Below are 22,335 nucleotides of genomic sequence, written 5' to 3' on the forward strand. Positions count from 1 at the left end.
TGCTACCTAGAAAATACTATACCTTCTTGGTAGGTTCACATTCCAGTTGTTTTTGAATTACAAAACTAGATACCTGGAGGGCTTGTTAAGGATCATAAAACGGCCACCCCACAGAAGTAACTTTCCAGTGGCTGCAGAGAATGCATCTTTGATACCAACCACTTCATTCCTAAGATTGTTTTAGAAAACCAGGGGCTTCTTTTAAGAGCTATTCAAATGCATCACTGTATCTGAAATATTCTGAAAATTCTAGAATGAGGGGAAAAAAGGAGAATCTAATAGGTGGTGGCACATTTTACTACAATAAGCCAACTTGTAGGCAATTTTAAAATATAAATTTAAAAACTAAAACAGCTGGGCCTCTCAAGCTTGCAAAGCCCAGTCCCACAGCCATCATTACAAAAGCCCCCGCTGACCCTTGACCCTCTTTTTTGAAATTAAGTTTCATACCTACAACTACACAAATGTTTCTGGAAACTCTCCTAATAATAGATACTCAATAAACGTTGACAGGATTGTCAATATCACCATCCACTGGATGAACAAAATAACTTACTCTTAAATTAGAAATTCTAACTCTGGACCACGGCTGTTTAAGAATTCCACATAACCCTAGAAATCATATGCAAAATTTTGTGTATATATGTGCATTTGTATATTTTCTGGGGAGATTTTCAAAAGTTCCCACAACACAGAACAGAGTAAGAATCTCGGCTCTGCAGTGGTAAGAGCACTGAACAGGCAGCCGAGAGCCTTGGGCTCCAGACCTGAGTCCAGGCCCACCAGCTTTAAGACATCAAGCAAGCCACTTCGCACTCAGATTTCTCATCCGTGGCAAGATTCAGGGCACTTCTAGTATTCCTTTACTCCACAAACAGAAATCTCCACGAGGCATCGTGCAGTCTATACACCACCACAAATGTTATATGCCGAGCTTGGCACTCCAGCACGTAGGACAGTGCCCAGCACACGGTAAAAGCTTAACAAATAGGGGTTAAGTGAGTGAATAAATAAACTCTCCAAGAGAAACTGTTTCTGCTCCAGACCAAGCTGCCCATCTGAGTACAAGTTAACTTACTCGGGAAGACCGCTTAATTCTCTGTACTTCCACGTCCTCAACTGTCCTGCATTTCCTGAGAGAAGAATGTGACCGGCCTCGAAGTTCCAGGACAACCAACTCTACAGCTAGCCCACCAGTAAGTACCACGTTCACAATCTTTCACACAGCTTCACAGTAAACTTAAGACACCAGACATCACCACCCTCATTCTCACTGCTTCTCTTCTCCACACACTGAGACCAGGGCTCAGCACACTTTTTCTGTAAACGGCCAGACAACAAATATTTTCAGTTTTGCTGGCCATATGGTCTCTGCTGCAACTGCTCAACTCGGCCACTGTAAGGCAAGAGTAGCCATACATAATACATAAATGAATGAGCATTACTGTGTTACAATAAAACTTTATTCATGAACTGAAATTTGAATTTCATGTAATTTTCATGTGTCACAAAACATTAGATTTTTTTAATTTAAACCACTTAAACACGTAAAACCACTCTTAGCTCCAGGGCTGTAAAAGGCAGGTGGCAGGCTGGATACCCGCTGTGATCCAGGTCTTTTCCTCGGGTACTACTCTGGGTGAGCAGTCGGGAAAGAGCAGTAAGAGGCGACTAGTAGTTTCTGAAAAATGGTTCTGTAGGATCGGCTGGTTGACTTCTCTACTCGCTCTTTTCTTCGTGCCTCCATTTTTAACTTAGAAATAATTTGAAATTAGAAGAACTGAGATAGCAAGGACTATGAAACTCACTTGTTAATATCTAATCACAACAGTGCTGATAAAAAGTTCATTTTTTCCTTAAAAAATTAAAGTCTTCTCATTATACAGAAATAATTTCCCTATCAATTTTAGTTGAAATGTAATTCTACTTCATGCAAATAGAAGCAGTGAACTATCAGTTTTCATCTATAAGAATGAGGGAAAGAAGACTTTTTAAAGATTAACAATACTGGGTTTTAAAAATATTGGAAGAAATATGTACTCTTTGTGGCTATGTAAATTGGTATAACCCTTCTGGAGGTCTGTTAGGCAAAATTTGCTAAAGATTAAAATGTACATAACTTTTGACTTAATTATACTTCTGGGAATTCGTCTTAAGAAAATAACTAGACAAGTCAGCAAATATGTATATACAGAGACTTTCGTACTTTGAAGAAGTGTTAATATCATGAAAAGATTAAAACTATTTAACTGTCCAACTGGCTAAATAGTGGAAGAATGCAATGAAATTCTAGGAAACCACAAGAAATGATGATGTAGATAAGTATTTGACACAGATATCTCCACAACACACGGAAAGCAAAAATCACGTTACAAACCTACATGTTCTGTTTGATCTCAATGGCATGAGATGTCTATACATGGTGTTTCTCTATGTACCAGTGTGTGAGCAACAGAAGAAAAACGAGGCAGAGAGTTAAAAGAAGGTTCACCGAGACGTTCACAGATGATTTTTACTTTCTTGTTTATAGTTTTCTGTACTGTTTATATTATTTTGCAATGATCATGTATTACTTTTATAATTTAAAAAAGACTTCCTAGAATGTACACCACCAAGGGTGAACCCAAATGTAAACTATGGACTTTAAGTGATAATGATGTGTCACTGCAGGTTCATTGATTGTAGCAAATGTACCACTCTGGTGTGGGATATTAATAATAGGGTTTGGGGTATATAGGAACTCTGTACTTTCTATTTGATTTCCTATGGATCTAAAACTGCTCTAAAAATAAGGCTATTTTTTAAAGACTTATTAAAATATTTTGTATGCAAACAACTCAAAAGTTCTGTTCATCAGAAGCAATTTGAGCCTCACAGAAGTGAATTTAAAAGGCTTTTATCAGAGGCGGTTTTAGAATACTACAGATCGCTGCAGATTGGGAGGGGAGGGGCAGTCAAGGGAAGCACTACACTAAGTCCAGCATTTCAGCTGGCTAGCAGTTTCCACCAGAAACGGATCAAAGAATGTTCTCCTCTTTCGAGAACCTGACTGTTTTGTGTATTCACCATGAGGATACTCTATTTTTTCTCTCCTGCTATTTCGGATTTAATAGAATGATTTTAGTGACGCTTAGAGGGCTTAAGACTGGGTTAGATAATCAAGGGCTCAAAAAAAGCAATTTAACACTTTGTCTTAGATTAGTTTTAAAATGGAGTTATAGCTGGGGCAAAAGACCCAGCTGCTAAAAGATAAGCTGGTCTTAAGGGGCTTTGATGGAAGAACAAATGCCAAGATGAGATTTTAATAATAAGGAGTTTCTGTTACACTAATAAGAGGCATTCTGATGCAAGGCTGAGGACAGACCCAGGTTGGAATAAATTAATGGAGAAATGTTCTATTTTACCTGAATTTTTATTTTCTTTAGAATAAATATGTACATTATAATTTATGCTTCCTGTACTTTGCCAAATGCATACTTCTACGTATAAATGTCATATATATACATAATTTTATTTTAACATAGCAAAAGGCTTAAAGGTTTCTGTATGGAATATATACCTCATAGTTGGAACTATCTGAATGACATCCAGATTTTTTTTTTTAATTGCAAGAAGAAAAAGCCACCCTTAACAAGAACTAAATCTTTAAATCTGACTAACAGAAACTGGTAATGTCACAAGGATTCACAAACCATGGCAGTACGCAAGTAGCAGCATCTGGAGTTAACAACAGGATGTTAAGAAGTTACTGTGGAAATCGAACCCCTAACATGGTCATGGCTCCAAATTACCATTTTCACCAAGCTACTATGTATGAATTTCTATACAAATGAAGCTTAATTTACAAAAAGCACTATTAATAATTTACACAACATGCCCAACAACATCAAATTGTTACGCTGGGCAAAAGACGGACCATAAACTTAGGTTTAATATTAATGGCATTTGTTTAAGCTGAGCGTTATAGACACAGAACTAGCGTAAGCATTTCCTGGTTCCCTGACATTATCCTAAGATTAGTGCGAACGTAGTAAAGCATATTTGTTGGTTTCTCTTGGGAAACCTCTAAAATCAAAAATGCAGTTTGGGGCCGGCCCAGGTGGCACAAGCGGTTAAGTGCGCGCGCTCCGCTGCGGCGGCCCGGGCGGGGTTCGCCGGTTTGGAGCCCGGGCACACATCGCTTGTCAAGCCATGCTGTGGCGGCGTCCCATGTAAAGTGGAGGAAGATGGGCACGGATGTTAGCCCAGGGCCAGTCTTCCTCAGCAAAAAGAAGAGGACTGGCAGATGTTAGCTCAGGGCTAAAAAAAAAGAAGGGCAGTTTATTTTTGGAGCATAATTTTGTGGTCAAGACATTTTTAATCATTCGGGCATTATCTTGAGTAATTAACATCATTTTTTGGCCTGGCAGTTTTTCTACAAATATAGGGCTGTTACACCTCAAAAGTGGTGAAACAGTATAATGTAACTATTCTTATGGTAAATCCTTGTTTCCCAAGTACCTTGGGTTAACTGTCATTAGATTTATTACAAGGGATTCACAACAAACAAAGAAACTCAAAATTACTGGCAGAAACTCAGAATTTTCAAGTTAAGAAACACTGCTTATAGCATTGAGAAAAATCACAACATAACTCAAATGTACGAATGCCACAGAACTTCTGATAGGAAGTGTCCAGACATTTCTAGGCCCGTTTTATTTTTAGGCTTTTATATGTTTACGTGTGAATGTGATGTGATTTAATTTACGACAATCTGATAAAAATGCTTTTACTCACCACCAAAAAACTTCACTTGTTTAACAAGGAGTCACACCACTGAGTTTCTATAATAACGGGAGGAGACTCCCAAGGGCACCAATCTGAACTAAACTCAACATGGATGCTGAATTCGCACGCAACTCTCCAGGAAACAGTAACAACACGTTTTATCTTCACAGCTATCTTACTGAGATATTTTTTATTCTCTCCCTTGTTAAATTGAGGGCTTTAGGACCCAGAGGTTAAGTACCCTGCCCAGAGTCACAAAGCTAAAGGTAGAATATGGACCCAGGCAATTCAATGAAACATTTTTACTTGCTTCTCCATCAGGCAGGAGCTGTGGGTTCTAGCTCTGCATCAACACCACTCTCAATATGTGGGCCCCCAGAGAGCAGCAGTTCGCCTCTGCTCTTGACCACTTCACCCCTGAAAGGAGCCTGTTAATGCTCCGCTTGCTCATCCAGGATTGTTGTGAGAACACCAAATGTACAGAGTGAAAGCCTTTCGGAAAGTTCAAAGCACTATATAAATGTGCCACGTGCTAAAAATATCCAACTCAGACTACTCCAGCAACACAGAGATTACTTTCTAAAATATAGAGAAGACCCCAACAGTGTTTATTTGCAGCCACCTTGAAGTATCTTTTATGCTGTCTATCTGGAAGCCTGTAAAGTAACAGAGCAGAGTCTTGGCTGTCAAGTTCAACACCCTGAACGAGGCAACGTAAAAAGTGGATCTGACGGTTATGGTTGAGGACAGCCAAGCAGTTTCAAAATAGAAATGTAAACAGCAGTCAGTATCCCAGCAAACATTTTCTCTTTAATAAAAATAATCTTTAAATGTAAAGAACATATTAAGGCGATTGTTTTAATTTCAAAATGTGAAATCCTGAGAGAATAGAATGATTTCTTAAAAAATGTATAGAACTCTGAGAAAGAACCAGAATTCTTTCTTACCTCCCACATGTATACATTATTCTTAACTTGAGATCTCTTTTTCTTATCACCAACAAATGGCCCAAACTTTTTGCCTTTTAAAATTGGTTTAGTGGCCCAGACACCTAGAAAATAAAACCAATATTTTTATAATGTTTTGTGGTTATTTTAAAAATTGAAGCATTAAAATCAATTCAGTTTCACAAAATAGTTAAAAGGCAAGACAGGCTAAAAGCAAGAAAATGTTAAATCAACTAAGATCAAGTGACACCAAATTAAATCAAGTCTGCAATGGGGATTTTAATTTTTCTTCTTTACATTCTTCTGTATTTTCCAAATAGCCTGTACAGAACTTATACTGTTTTATAAGTAGGCAAGAATTTTGTATATTTGTTTTTAATTTTTACATGTGAAATTACCCAGACAATACAATCACAAATACATGGAGAACAGCACAATCACAATAATTAAAGAGAAAAAATATCATAATGTAGTGAAACTATAATTTTTAAACTCTTCTTTCTACTTTTCTAGATTTCAAACAGTCTCCAATGAACATGAGTTGCTTGTATAAAGGATTACAAATATAGTTTTATGAATAAATATTTTTGAAGTTTGTTTGCTCAAGGTAGAAAACCCTCTCCTCTCTAGCTAAGTTTCCTGAAAACTTAGCTCCTGGAACAAGGTGCTTTTCAGAGTTTCAAACAGCGAAGATTTCTGCTGTTCTGTGGCATTCTCAGGGGTATTTCTATGTTCTCTGCACTGACCACAAGGCAAACAGATAAGATGAAGAAAGCTGGGGCCGGCCCAGCAGCGTGGCGGTTAAGTTCGCACACTTGGCTTCAGCGGCCTGGGGTTCGCAGGTTCAGATCCCGGGCGCGGACCAATGTGCTGCTTGTCAAGCCATGCTGTGGCGGCGTCCCATATAAAGTAGAGGAAGAGGGGCACGGATGCTAGCCCAGGGCTGATCTTCCTCGGCAAAAAGAGGAGGATTGGCAACATATGTCAGCTCAGGGCTAATCTTCCTCACCAAAAAAAAAAAAAAGAGAGAGAAAACAAAAAGAAGCAGAGGGCAAAACGGCAGGAGACCACCCTGGAGTCAAGGGAACCAGCGCCCAGCGTTGACTCTTGCTGACAACATCACTCTGGACAGGGCCCCTCATCTTCTGGCCTCAATTTCCCCACATACAGAAGGAGGGTGGAGGCTGAGCCAGCCCTGTCCAGCTAAGACATATGAATTTCTCTCTTCTGTAAGTCTGTTATGAATCCCATTTGATAACGTGGCTAATAATCAATTAGTGGAGCTATAAAATCCACCACTTTCATGCGAACAATACAATATAAATGCTCAAATTACTTACTGAACAATTTTTCAATGAGAACTAGGAAAAGCATTTATTAGCTACTTATTCACACACGTATATACATAAACTGGAATATTAGTAGTACCTCTTAAAAAAAAGAAAACAGGATATAAACATGATATATTCCAAGACTATACTTTGACTAAACTTCTATAATTTACTCCCTTAGGCTTCTGTCTAAAGATTAGGACACAAAAACAAGACCAAATACACAAAAGCTTGGCTTGTATGCAACGAGAAACCCCAGCCAGAAGCATTCAGATACACTCAGGTCATCATTCACCCAAGTATCTACTCAGGTCCATGAAGTGTCAAGTACTGGAGACGTAAAGACAAGAAATGCAGGTACTCACAATCAATGAAAGGGACAGATGTGAGAACAAGTACAAAATAATGAAATAAACATCACAGCTTAATCACACTCGAGTCACGGTGAAATCAGAGAGGAAGGAGCAATACCTTCTGTGGGAAGAAGAGGCCAAGGGAGACACGGAGGAAGGGGACACTCAGGCTGGGTCACAAAGGATGGGGTGTGTGTGTGCATTTCTAGTTTAATTTTTATAATCTATGTATACCCTGGAAAATGCATAAATACCACAAAATCTTCCAGGTCAAAGTATAAATCTGTTGCTTTAATGTGAGCTCTGGACCTTAAGTGCCCCAAAGGAAGCCTCGCTGCAGCCTGCGCTCCCTTCCCCGTCTGCTCTGTGACCCTCGCACTCACCAATCCGAGTCTTGTCCACAGCAGATGGGAAAAGCCTCACTTCCTCTGGAAGTCCTCGAAGTACATGGTCAGGTACCTCGGCCAGGGTCTCGGCAACTGCTACAGGCTCAGGAGCGTTCTGCAAGTCAAGAAGCAGAAGGATCACAGCAAAAGGAAGGAAGCCCAGTTAGCGTTTCAGTTTTTTTCTGGTCCAATAAGCAAATATGTAAAAATGTAACTGAAACCTGAAACTGGCAAGCCACACCAAGACCATGATGTCAAGCACTTCAGGAGCTGCTCTGATGCTTGTCTGAGAGTGTCCAAAGGAAACCACACAGCCTTCAAGCAGGTCTGTGTTCATCTATTTTGTTCCAGCCCCCTGTAGCCATTTTCAAAACATGTAAATCTCTGGCACCCTACTCCTTTAAACTCCCGCACAATCTGGCAGCAAAACACAGCTTAAGCTCACTTTTAAGTCAAAAGCTACCATCAGCAGTGTAGAACATTTAGAAACAAAAAATCAACAGTCCCTACCTAAATAAAGACTTTCGGCTGGCACACACTGAAAAGGCCATGCCAGCCAATCGGATCCCCCCACCCAGGTTTCCCCCGGCAACAACACTCCCTTGACAGGGGCTTGAATATTCCAACCAAGAACACTACAGCTTATTAGGGGCCCTCACTGAAGTGCGGCCTCTCCAGGAAACAGTAATTTACCACTGGATACCAAGTCACTAAATAGCAGAGTCACCACAATATCACCAAGTCTCTAACAGAGAGAGAATTTTACATAATTACTAACCAAAGTTTATGCTAAAATTCATCATAATCTTAAGAAATAAGATTACTATTCAATATGGATGTAAGGGTATATAGAAAGGGGAGATTTGAGCCAACTGGTATAACAAAACTTATTTTAAAAATAACTTTCAAAGCAAAGGAAACCCAAGTGTCCATTAACTTGTACCACGTATACCCTAAAGAACTGATGTGCACATCATGACACTGAGAAGAATGATGGGTTTTGTAGTCTGAGTGTTTTTTATTTCACCACAAAGGGAAACATTTCTCAAGGACTTTCAAAGAAACCAACATAGGCAAAAAGCAAACTCCAAGCGCCTAAGAAGATTCATTTTCCCACAACAATAAAACTCTTGTAGTTTTTCAGAATGTTTTATGCCAAGAAAAGAAATTTCCAAATTTGCGTACTCCCAGCACTTCAATCTTTTTTTAATATCAATAGGCTGCTTCAAGAGAAATAAATCCCACAGCAACGAGCAAGTCATTATGAAGGCCTACTCTCTGGCCTGCTTTGAGCTGGAATTTGCAAAAGTGAGCATCTACTGAGGTTCCTTTCTTGGACAGGGCAAAGTGACCAGGCATACACTTCAGAAGCACAAATGCTTCCATCCTGCTCCATTTAAGTCTTGGTCCCAACAGTATCAACAAGACCAATTTAAACGCCTTCCAAAACATGGGAATATCAAAATTGCCCCAGAAAATGGTCTTATGGTATTTTTAATTAGCTAAAGTGTGAAGAAATCTAGCCCACACATTTCTCACTTCTAAACATAGTGTCCTTGTTTTTAAAATTTTAATCTATAAACTGGATTTTTGCAAACATGAATAAATTTTTCCGAAAGAGGGAAAAGGTATTAAATTGGTAGTTGGTATCCTAGGCTATATAATAATAATTTTTTAACATGGATAAATTAAGCAATATTAACAAGTAATAGCCAGAGTTATGAGTCCTATCTGCATGTGGCCATTTAGCACAGGAAGAGGGAGTTTTCTTCTCTTTTCTCAGATGGGACCCTAGGCAAAGATCTAAACTGATTTGACACCACTTAACCTCCCCAGGGGCTTTGAAAACACAGAGTGTCAGCTAACCTAAACTGATACTTCCAGGCCCTATTACAGTAATACTAATGACAACTTAACACGTGCTGAGAACCTCCTGGGCCTCGGTGCAGGGCCCTCTGCTAACTGTCTTACATGCATCACCGAGTTTACTCCAAACAGACCAAGAGGCAGGATTGTCGGTGCCTCCTCCCAGCCCCACCCCTACACACACACAAAGGAGGAAACTGAGGCTTAGTGAAGTTGTCTAAGCTGCTCAAGGCCAGGATTTGAACCTTTGTCTGTCTGACCCCAGAGCCCAGGCTTGTAATCACTGTGCTGTTTCCAGTTAAGATTCTCCTGGATAAGGTCTGAGGAGCTAATGTAAAACATGGTGACTCTAGTTGATAACACTGTATTATAAAATTGAAATTTGCAGAGAGTATAGAACTTACATGTTCTCACCAAAGGAAAAAAAAGAAAAAGATAAATAATGAGAGGTGATGGATGTGTTATTAACTAGAGGGTGGGAATCCTTTCATAATGTATATGTATATCAAATCACCATGACATACACTTTAAATATCTTACAATTTTGTCAATTATACTTCATTAAAGCAAAAAAGCAAAAAAGATTCTGCTGAAATATAATCTAAGAACCTCTGCCCCAAAATCTCCAAACTTAAATGGAAATGGCACCTTAGGAGATGGCACCTAAGATAGGAACGGTCATTCCCACAGGAAATTTGTAACTTGAGTGTAAGTTGGAGACAATGTGTATTAAAATTTCTGAAACACCTGTGAATATAAAGGACCTCAGCAGAGCCGTCACAGGAAAAAGAAATAAGGAAAATTCTATGCATTTATTTACCTGCTTTCTGCTAACCTATTATTTTTAACTTGGGCTCATTTACGTAGTAGAGGAAAGCTTTCTTTCTGTTTATTTTAGTATCTTTCACACAATAACAGGACTCAACTAAAACAGGAGGACCTCACTCCACAACAGGCCATCCAGACACTGGCCGGCTCCAGGGCCTTCCTCTCCCCTCTCCAGCGGCTGGAATCTCCACTGCAGTGGCGATGGCTGCAAGCAAACTGTCTGCAACAGTTTTAGAAAATCAGTGATTTGAGAAGAAGGTGAGATGACGTGCCTGTATAGAACCACCCTCTCGCCTTCCTTATTTTTCCTTCATAGGTCTTATCACAATTTTAAATAATTATTTGTACCTCCCATTAGACTGTGATAAAGACAAGATGGCATCTTATTCAATGTTGCATTCCCAATGCTTAGCAGTAGACATGAAATGTTTGTTGTCACTTAAATACTTGAATGGACAAATGATTCTTGTAGGCTAACAAATCTTTTTTAGAAAAAGGAGCGATAAAAACAAAAAATAGCAGGGTCATCTATCAGAAAGTATTTTCTCCATGTGTGCCTGAATTCCTTGAATTTGAGGTAGGTACACTTCTGGGTCCCTATAAGAATCCTTTTTTAGAAAATGTGGTATGCTCTCAATTCCAAGCAATCAATTCACAAGTAAACCTTTCAAACAAAAGAACATTTAAAAGAAAATTCCTCTCCCCTACACACTCATAAACTGGAATCTCTTTTTTATAGATATCCTGATAGTATTAGATGTATTAGATATAACATCATATTCTAAACAGGGTCATCTTGGTTCTTACGCTAAAGAATCACGGCTTGATCCTGGGAATGTTTCCCAGATTGACTTTGTCTAAAAGAAATTGCAACATCCACTCAATTTATTAAAATATTTCTGAGTCCCTACTACAGGCCAGGCAATGTTCTAGGCACCACATCTGCCTTAACAATGCATCACTCTAGTGATCAGGACAGACAGAGTCAAGCAAAGATATACAAAGCCTGGTAGTTACTGACGCTCTGAAGAAAAATCAAGCACAAGAAGGGGACTCAGTGATGGAGAAGGGGCAGGGTGCCATTTTGACAGTGTGCTTAGGGAAGCACTCTCTCGGAGGAAGGGAATCGAGTAGCGACATGGGGGAACACATACCAGGGAAGGGAACCAGCAGGGATGGACTCCTGAGTTAGGGATAAGCTTGGTGTGATCAGAGGACAGAGGGGCAGAAAGAGCAGTGTATCTGCAGCAGAGAAGGCAAGAGAAAAGCAGCTAGCCCTGAGGTGGGAGAGGTGGACAGGAGCAATGGCTTAGGAGAACGCATCAGCATTTGCTGGACTACACAGAACAAGAGGAACAGAAGGGAACCAACCAGAGAGCAGACTGCAAGCTCCAGGAGGGAACCCTGGCTGCTCCTTCTCCCCGCGCCCTGGCCCTGCTGTCCCAGAATAAAGGCACATTCCCATTTTAAGGGATTCTAACCCTGATCACTGAGATAAGGATGGAGGAAGTCACAAGGACTTCTCTACTTTCCTATTACATAATAGGAAACAAGAACACTTTATTTCACTGCTTAATGAAGTACAGTCTCCAAACATGCTTCAATGAACTGGTCTGGAACATTACGTATTAAATATAACGTATTAAATTTAAGTTAACATATAAGTTACTTAGTTATTAACTATTAATTGATCTAATTAATTCAATGTCTCCAACTTCCTACCTCAAATTCAAAGAAAATCAATATTCGCTTCCTTCTCCAATCCATGGCCACAAGCGTCTCTCCTTCACTCAGCCCATCATTCAGTCATTAACAAACACTTCCTGAGTGCCTGCTCCACACCGGCACTGTGCTGAGCCATGAAGATACGACGGTTAATAAAGCTGATCAAGGTCCCCCGCTCACGAAGCTCACTGGCTACAGGATCCCGCTCTTTTCCTGTTTCCTTACACAAGAAACCTTAAAGAGATTGTGATTCTCCAGTTTTGATCTTGCTGCGGAGCCTCTTAAAGATCCTTCTTCTGCCTTCCCCTAATACCTTTCTTTGGCCCAGGATGACCTTCCCAGGCTGGATGGGCGGAGCTTAGGGAGTATGACATTTACTCCTTCCTCTGGGCCAAGATCTATGCTAGCACTTTCCACCCATTACCTCACGGAGTCCTCGCAACAATAATCACAGCTAACACTGACGGAGTGTTCAGGACACTACGCAGACACTACTCCAAGCACTTTCTATGTGTCACCTATTTAATCTCTACACTAGCACTCTGGCTGTGGGGAATTTTATGATCTCCATTTTACAGATGAAACTGAAACCTGCCCACTGTCACAGCTAGTAAGTGGCAGAGCGAGCATTCAAACCCAGCCAGGCTTCAGGGTCTGGACTCTCAAATAATATGCCGCAGGGGAGCGTAACTTTCCCAAGCGACATGGTTTTAAAGTGGTGGAGCCAAGACAAAATCCAGACAGTCAGACTCCAGAGTCCACAGTTCAACCAGCAGGGTCTCGCACTCTAGTCCAGGGATGCCTGGCAAATCCCTTCCAGGAGTCCACGAGGTCAGAGCTATTTTTATAATAATACTAAGATGTTATCTGCCTTTTCACTCTCAGGTGTGTAGAAGGGAGTTTTCGGGAGGCTATGACATGTGATGATACCACCATTCTGCCAGCTAAAGGAATCTGTGATTGTTTAATCTTGCATTTTAAAATTTTCTGATGTAGGAGTAAGGCCTGGAGTCTAAGTGATGACTGTGCCACGTCCATTTCCTGGTTCTGACGCTGTACTGGAGTTACGTAAGACGGCACCACAGGGGAAAGCTGAGTGAGGAAGAGTACACTGGACTCTCTGTACTATTTCTGCAACTTCTTGTAAATCTATATTTATTTTTTTAATAAAGTTGAAAAAATTTGTTTCAATTTCTAACATAGTAAATATCCAAAGACACAATCCATATAAATAAAAAGCTGTGGACTGCTGCCGTAAGCGAGGCTGCCTCTGATCTTCCCGGGCCTCTGAGCTCAGGACTGAGAAGCAGAGAACAGGAGAGATGACAAGAGGTGGAGATCAGAGGGGACAGCGAGAAGGAGGCTGGATCCACACATCTGTGCCCTACCTCCCCTGCCTCTTGAGTACCACTGGAGGGGCTGCTCTCCAAAAACAGGCACAAGGGATTTTTTTATTTTGAGGGCTTCACCACTAATTACTAAAGGAGAAAAAGCAAAACATACTAGAATAAACTAGGACAGTGGCTTCAAAATATTAAAGGCAACAACTTATCGTCAATGCCAGTGCAGGGCTCCTGTACAGATGAGAAAGAAAAGCAGAAGAGAGTTCCTATCATTTGCTTCTAAGCCGCAGGATGGTGGGGCTGAGACCCCACAAAGGCATGAAGATTACCTAAGGAAGCAATTTGCATTTGTGTTCTAGGCTCTGCCTCCAGCAGAGGAAGCCTGTCCCGGCTACCCTCCCTAGCAGGATTTCTCCCAAGACTCAGTCACCACACTCTCTGCAGCTCATAGCACTCTGCATTTTGTAAGCACTTACCGGCTGGCTTATTTAATGGCCTCCCCACTAGAAGCAGGATTAGGTCAGACACACAGGGCAGGTTCTGTTTCCCTCACCACCGCACCCAGTCCCTGGCACAGGATGCCTAGCTCAGAGCAGTGGTCGCTGTGAACAAACAAACAAGTGTCTAGCAGTCAAGTGCCAGGCGGTCTGGGCGCACAGAAACGGCGCCCAGACAGAGCGTATGGACTCAACTGGTAATGGATTCCATGGGAGTGGATAAGATTGGAGAGCAGACAACGAGAGAAAAGCAAGGACAAAGCCCTCAGAACGCCATTACCTAAGAGTGAATGAGAAGTACAGGAGAAGCAGAGAAGGCCTGGAAGAAGTCATCACAGAGGCACAAGGGGCACCAAGAGAGTGGTGGCAGAAAGGCCAGGAAAAGGTTCAAGGAAGGGAGAGAGGTCAACAGAGTCAAATGCTGCTGGTGAGCCTTCAAAATCTGTTGTCTCTGATCCCTTTCTCCAGCTCCCACTGCCACCAACATCCTTCAAACCTGAAATAACACAGCCATCTCCACTCACCCTACAAATGTCCAACGAGTGCCCCATGTGCTAGCACTGTACTACTCTAGGAAAGCAGCAGCGAAAAGGAGATGGGATCCTGCCCGCCTGCAGCCCACCAGTTAACGCGGGAGACTGACAGGGAACTCCCCTGGGGGCCAATGAAATAGAGTGTGACAGAGATAAGGAGGGGACACTGCTTCAGCTACGGTACCTGGGGGTGGGGCGGGGGCATCCCAGAGAAGATGACACAGAGACTTGGACTTGAAAGATGGGAATGAGCCATGTGTTAAGGATTGAGCATTTCAGGGAAACATCCTGAAGAGACAAAGGACTTGGCACGTTCAGGAGCAAAAAGAGGCCACTGTGGCCGGGTCAGAACGAGCCAGGGAGAAAGCAGAGGCGGCCGCCGCCAGAACCTGTAGAAGCTTGCAGTTCTGCTAGGGTACGGAGAGGGGACTGCATTTGGAGAGCGGTGGGACAGCACTAGAGGGTTTGGGGCAGGACAGTGACAGGAAGTGACGGGAAAGTTTCCTGGCATCCAGTCTATTCTATATTCAACTTCTCCAAACCCTCTGCCTTCTTGATTAATCATCCTATCTACAGGCTGAAGCATCTGCCTCAAAACTCTTTTTAAAAACTTTCTAAATAAAACCCAGCAATTCCTCTACTAGTTTTAGAGACTTTCAAGGTTCAAGAGAAGCAAAGTAAATGAGGTACCTGAGAGCTTTCTCAACCTGACATACCCCCCCCTTGTCTGGAAGAGTCTGATACAGGGTGGGACTGCACGGGGGTGAGCAGGAGAAGGAGCATTCTGCTGCCTCCCGCTGAGTCTGTTACTGGCGAGACTGAGCTGCAACTTCTCAAACTACCTTCGTCCAAGGAAGCAAACTGTAGCGGCTACAGCCTTTCAAGTGAGATGGAGTCTGTTTGGTCTACCCACAGCATTACTTTTGAAAAAAAGAGGGCCAGCCCGGATGGCCTAGTGGTTAAGTTCGGCAGCCCGGGGTTCGGTTCCCGGGCATGGAACCACACCACTCGTCTGTCAGTGGCCATGCGGCTCACATTTAATGTGGCTGCAGCTCACATTTAAAAAAAAAACAGGAAGATTGGCAACAGATGTTAGCACAGGGGGAATCTTCCTCAGGAAAAAAGAAAAATCTACTGGAAGAAATCACAGAAAAATCCCCATTTTCCTCTGAAAGTTCCTCTCTGGCCCCTACAGACACCACTGCTGGCTACTCCTTCCCTCAGCAGACCAGGCCCTCTCACTTCTCTGGGTCTTTCACAATTCAGGCTTTCAGCTGATAATGACCCCAAGCCACCAGTCCTTCTGGCCCTCAATTCTTCTGACTAGTCAATATCTTCTACATCCTTCCAGGTCAAGTTCACATCCCAGTTCATCCATGAAGACACTCCCAACAACTCGTGATGACTGTCCACTTTTCTGATTTCAGTTTTATGTTGCAAACACACAGCACTCAAGGCACATGGAGAATGGTTTGATGGGGAAAGCGAGACTGTCAGTGAGGCAACCAGTTAGCAGGTCTCCATAATAGTCCAAACAAGGTATGTTTGGGTCTGAACTCAAACACTAACAGTGATTAGAAGGTACTTACAAGGGCAGAATCAAGACTTGGTTACTGGCTGAAAATAATAACGATGATGATGACGATAATAATTCCACAGTGCTTCCTATACACTAGGCACTAGTCTAAGGGCCTCACGTTTATTAACTCATTTACTCTTGACCACAACCACATGAGGTGGGCACCACTACCAGCCCTATCTAACAGCTAAGAAAGCAAACACCAAGAAGTCAAGTGACTTGCCCAAGGTCACACAGCTGGAGTGGCAAAGCTAGGACTGAAGGTGGAACGTAAGTCAAAAGACAGCAAAGGCGAGGCAGAGCTAAACAACCCCACAACCTTCTCTACTGAAGCATTAATGTCAGAATAACAAAAACGTAAGCCTTCTTGCCACACTTCCTGCCACAGTTATACAAGGAAATCCTATTCGAGTTGCTAATTTTTTTCTCAAATTTCAGAAATAATCTAATATTTTCATTCGGAAAGACAATGTTCCAGATTTTATAAAAATTGCTGAATTATCTAGTACAATACATGATTCAAAATGAGATTTAAGTGCCATCATTATCCAACATGTTAATTTCCTAAACTATACATTCATTAACTGAGGTTTAAGTTATAACAGACAGGAATCACCTCACTTGGAAGACTTTTTTCAAAAAGTTTGAAAAATCAAATTTATATTTATAATCACTTATAAAAAAATTCTATATTAACAATATGCTAAAACAGCAAAAGTGGTTTTGATTTTAACACTGTATATATATTTAAGATTAGGAAAAAGTGGGGGTGGGGGGGAGATACACCTAAAATGAAAGATAAAAAGCCATTCCAGGGTTTCACCAAATCTTTAGAAATACAACTATGAACAGATTTCTCTAGATGGTACGATGTTGTCCCATAAAATATCTTCTGTAAAAGGAACAAACTACTGATACACGCAACAACATGGATGAATCTCAAAAACATTATGCTGACCAAAAGGAGACAAACACAGAAGAGCACGTACCCTATGATTCCGTTTACATGAAACTCTAGAACAGGAAAAACCAATCCACGGGGACACAAAGCCAACCGGCGGCTGCCTAGAGTAGGGTGGGGGAGGACTAACTGCAGAGCAACAAGAAGGAACTTGGTGGGGTGAGGCAAATATCCTATATCTTGATAGCAGTGGTAGTTACATGACTGTACACATTTATCAAAACTCAAGACTATACATTTCAGATGAGTACATTTTACTGCACATAAATTACAACTCAAAGTTTACTTTTAAAGTAAAATAAGTAAATAAATCCTACACTCTCTTCTTTAAATCATGTTCAAATGAAACTTCAATGCTCTGAGAAAATAAAGGACAAAAACATCGATGGTATAGAAAAAAAATTTTTTTAATCAAGATTTTTTTTCTAACCCAACTAAAGCATTCCTCTGCTCAAAACCCTTCAAAGGTTTCCCATCTCCGGCAAAGTCTACTCCGGTCCTTACAATGACCACAGACTGACCCCACACTTCTCTGACAGTCACTCCTGCCTCATCTGCTCCGCTCCAGGCACACTGCGGCCTGGGAACCAGCCTGCTCCACTCCCCTCTCCTCACACTCTCACATAAACAGGCAGCGGAATTAGTAAGGTGACGCCACTATGCAGCATAGCATCGGCACTGGCTGCTGTTACCTAAGGCTGCATGTACCATCTTATACAGGCAACACGTCCTAATGTGTTATATAAGGCGACACGTCTTACATTTTTAAAAATATAAGAATAAGCAACTTTTACTGGTATTTCATTTAAATTTATATCAGTAACTCCTTTTACACACTCCATCCAGAGAATGACCATAAATTATTATATCAGATTCAATCTATTTAATTAAAACATCTAGCTTCTTAAATATCAATTTGATCAAAACTAACACCGGAGAGCAACAGCAGCAGGTAACGGAAGAGATTAGATTCAATATTGCTTAATAGTTAAGAGCACATCATAGCATATTCACACTAAGACACATATCATTACTACAAAAGACTAACAATAATCACTACAGTAACTGTTGTTACCAGCAAAAGACACGCAAGCATCAAAGAGTATTAAAATACGCTAAATTCTATGAACAATTCTTCTTTGTCTAGACTTGCAAACAAGACTCCTAGCTACCATTCTGGGGGCAAACAATGGGGGGAAAAGCAAACAAGCTTCAGTTTACTGACATAGCATTAAACGGTATTTGGTTAAGGAATGAGTATTAAGACTGCAATAACAATAAACAGATGGGGACAGAGAACAAGAAAATCTTATACGCTGCCTTTGGAAAAGAACAGCAAACAGTTCTGAAACACATAAAAAAGTACTCTCTTTCAAAAAGCTGGCAGGTCCATTAGGCTGTCCAACTGAAGAAACGGTCCTCAAATATGGTATTAATCTCAATAGTGAAGAAACATATTACTACACTCCTGCCCCCTTATGATCCAGTCTCCACGGCACAATAAGAATGACGTTCCAAAAAATGGATATCAGATTATGTCACTGTCCAGAGGTTCCTGCTGCACTTAGAATAAAATATAAACCCCTTCCCACGGCCCTTCAGGCCCCATAAATCTGGCCCTTCCCTCTCACACCAACTTCATCTTGTTTCAGAGTCCGGGATGCTTGCCAAGCTCCAGGCCCTGAACTGCTCTCTGTTCCTTGAACCTGCAAGTTCATTCCCACCTCAGGGCCTTTGCACTCACTGTTCACTCTGCCTAGAATTTTCTTTGCCTAGATCTTCATATCTGGTTCTTGTTTATTACTTGACTCTCTGTTGTATTATTACTCACCCTTTCAGAACAGCCTTCTCTGACCATGTAATCCAGAGAGCGCTCCCTCACCTGCACCCATCATTCTTTATCACATTACCTTGACGCATTGTCTCCACAGCACTTCTCACTACCTGAAATTACCTTGCTTGTCTTCCTGCTTTTTAACTGTCTCCCTCCATAAGTATGTAAGTCACAGAACAGAGCCCTTGCCTACCTAGTTCACTGCAGAATCCATAACACACTGGGATGCCGTCTATGCAGGATGAACGAGGGAATCACTGAGCATTCGGAACAGTTAAGATAATGGAACTATGGATGGTTTATCGCAATTCTCAGGGTTGGATTTGTAGCATCAAGTGATTAAAAGCTTCTTTTGTTATTTTACTACATAAAACTTTAAAACAAGTTTGGAAGGCTAAACTGCTAAGTTTCTTTGCTACAAGTTACTGGTAATGCCATAGATGATTGATTGGAATGCAGAGATGCTACAATCATAAGCTACTATATTGATAAAGTTTCAAATATCAGTAACAATTTGAGTTATACAAAGATTCTTTTTAAAAAATTAAGTGTGACTTAATAAATTAGTAATCCAGGCCATTGTATTAAATCATGAGGGCTAAAACTTACACAGTTGTTATATGTCAATTATATCTCAATACAGCTGGGAAAAAAATCATTGAGGCTGTACCCAAATATTACAGTTCTCTCCTCCCAGGCATCTGACAGGACCGCGCTGCTTCCCCTACCCGAGTTCTAAGTTAGATGTGGCCCTATGACTACCTATGGCCAATTACACGTGAGCAGAAGTGGTGTGCGTTTAGACAAAGCCTCCACCATCCTTGGTTCTTGAGCAACAGCAGCAGATCCACACTGGATGTGTAGTGAGAACAAGAAACAAACAGTTGCTGTGTGAAGCCCCTGAAATTCTGCGGCTGCCTGTTTGTCAGCACAGCATAACGCAGCTTATCCTGACTGACACAGCAGTACAGCATGATGACCAAGAACCTGGGCTTTGGAATCTGACAGGCTTGACTGTGAATCAGAGCTCTGCCACTTACCATTTGAATGATCACGGGCAAGGCATGGTCACCTCTCTGGGCCTTACTGTCTTCACCCATAAAATGGTTATAATACTTACACTTCATAGAGTGGTTGCAAAGACTGAATTAATGAGAAAATGTGCACACAATACTTAACAGAGGGCCTGGCGTGTTGGTTAAGCACTCAATAGAGAGGAAGTGTTTTATTAAACTCTAGCATATTTACTTTAAGCTACTGTGAGCATATTCGCATCACGGAACTTGGCTCACCTTGGATGTTCTATAAAATAAAGCATTCTAAACTCTTTATTGAATGAGAGAGCCACTTATAAAGGTCTGGATTCTCCTACATAAATCCAGAAAAAAGATAAGGAAAATAGTGGAACATCTCAAAAGTTAAATATTGGGATGGGTGTGGACTGTTAATGAAGCAAGTAAAGGATATCTACGACTTGAAAATGCAGAGAAAAGAAAATGGAGAATAAGGGGAGGGAGCAGAGTGACTCTTCCTCCTGCCTGCAAGCTGGGTTCTAAATTGGGAAGATAAGAGACATTAAGAAAGTGTTAAGTGCTGAGCGAAGAACAGACCAGCAGAGAAAGGAGGACAAGGGACATGCGGGTCTGGGGGCTCTGTGGAGCCCAGGGCTGGGGTTAGAGGGAGAGCCTGGCGAGCTACCGCAGCAGGACTGACTTGGAACACGTTGCTAAGGCTGAGCAGTTCAGAAGGCTGCTTCAACAGCCAGTGCTTAAAATACCAGGAGTCTCTGGACTCGGTTGTTTCTCCTCAAGGACTCGTTTGCAAACAATATGGTATGCTCACTCCTAGGATCCTTCAGTCCCTAAAACTCAACTGTCAAGCACCTGTGAATGAATGATTCCGTGTTAACTGTCTTAGAGACCAGGCCATTCATAAGAGACAGACCTGACAGCTAAAATTCATCAAAGCAATGTTGATCGGTCCCTAGAGAGAATAATTTAACCCTAAACTCACCATCAAGATTTTAATTAAAAATCAATCGGGCTTAGCGGTTAAGTGCGCACCCTCCGCTGCTGGGGGCCCGGGTTCGGATCCCGGGTGTGCACCGACACACCGCTTCTCAGGCCATGCTGAGGCCGCGTCCCACATACAGCAACTAGAAGGATGTGCAGCTATGACATACAACTATCTATGGGGGCTTTGGGGGTAAAAATAAATAAATAAAATTAAAAAAAAAAAAAATCAATCGGGCTCAAGTTAAACCTTTTTAATATCTGAATTTTTGTGTAGTTATTTTGAATTTTTTCAAGATTTATTGCTCATTTTCACTGGCTGAAGTGAGAAGAATAAATACAAGAGGGAAAAACATAAAACATCCTGAAATAATTCTTAATTTTTAGAAGTTACTGGGATAATTGTTGAAAAACACTCATGCCATGACATAATAATCAGGTCTAAATATCATACCACTAATATTCTTCAAATAATGAAAACACAACTAAAGATATTGAAAATTTTACTCATAAAAAGTGGACAATTTTTATAATCCAAATAAAAGTTTCATTACTACCAGACCATTTAAATTACACTCAAATCAGAAATGTGCTAACCATTAGAAACATAAGAGGACACTTTTCAATTGATATTTGGCATTTGGCATCAAAGGCAGTCCTCTGCAGATCTGATATTAAAACTTGTCAAAAGCAAAACGAAATTGTAAAAGAGCCAAAAAAAGACATGGTTATTGCTACGACTCTTGAATGGCACGTGGACTTTCTCTAAACACAAGTTTGTTTGATACACATGGAATATTAAAGTGAAAGTGTGAGGTGTCAAACAGGTCTAAACACATTAGATATAAACTATTCCTAGCTTAATACAGAATAAGAATTAAAGCATTATTAACCCTAAGGTTCAAGATGTAGCCATTTGAAATAAATGATTACTGAACAGTGATGCAACAAAGCAACATCAACATTGAGATTCCACTTTGGAAACATTCACAATCATTCTAATCCAGAATCAAGACGCCTCGAACAAGTTCCTAGGCAGTAGGAAAGCAAGTTCCTTTGGGTGACCAGGTTGGCATGAAAAATCAATCTTAAAAAAGGAAAATAAATGAAATCTATAACATATATATGCACATAACTTTGATTGACAATGACTGTGAAAATCCTCTCTGTTCTCTTTTCCCTCCCCCACCTTGCCATTTCAAAAATAATTTGCCTTCAAAAGCATGTCAGTAAATCTACAAGTTTTAAAATAATAGAAACCATGTGCTCCATGTGTTCGCCAGACTCATTTTTTATGATGTATGGTCCTCTGTATTAAAATAAACGTATTTTTGATAAAGAAAGTAATGAAAAGAAATCAAAAGAATCCATTC

General features: G+C 40.9%; 1 protein-coding gene across 7 annotated transcripts in view; it reads right to left on the reverse strand.

The window, feature by feature from the left end:
* Window positions 1-22,335, reverse strand: part of PRDM2 (PR/SET domain 2) — a 120,511-nt gene that overhangs the window by 81,719 nt on the left and 16,457 nt on the right. For all 7 annotated transcript variants that reach the window (XR_015555848.1, XM_087446779.1, XM_087446774.1 and 4 more), the window contains 2 exons: window positions 7,782-7,899; window positions 5,715-5,818 (listed from right to left, as the gene is read on the reverse strand). Coding sequence is in view for 6 of the 7 variants with exons in the window: in XM_087446779.1 (XP_087302905.1) it covers window positions 5,715-5,818; window positions 7,782-7,899 (222 nt within the window). In the remaining variant the exon portion in view is untranslated. The remainder of the gene's footprint in view (window positions 1-5,714; window positions 5,819-7,781; window positions 7,900-22,335) is intronic.

The sequence above is a fragment of the Ceratotherium simum genome, chromosome 22 (genome assembly GCF_057802395.1).
Source record: "Ceratotherium simum simum isolate JZ-2026a chromosome 22, ASM5780239v1, whole genome shotgun sequence".
Taxonomy (NCBI): Eukaryota; Metazoa; Chordata; class Mammalia; order Perissodactyla; family Rhinocerotidae; genus Ceratotherium; species Ceratotherium simum.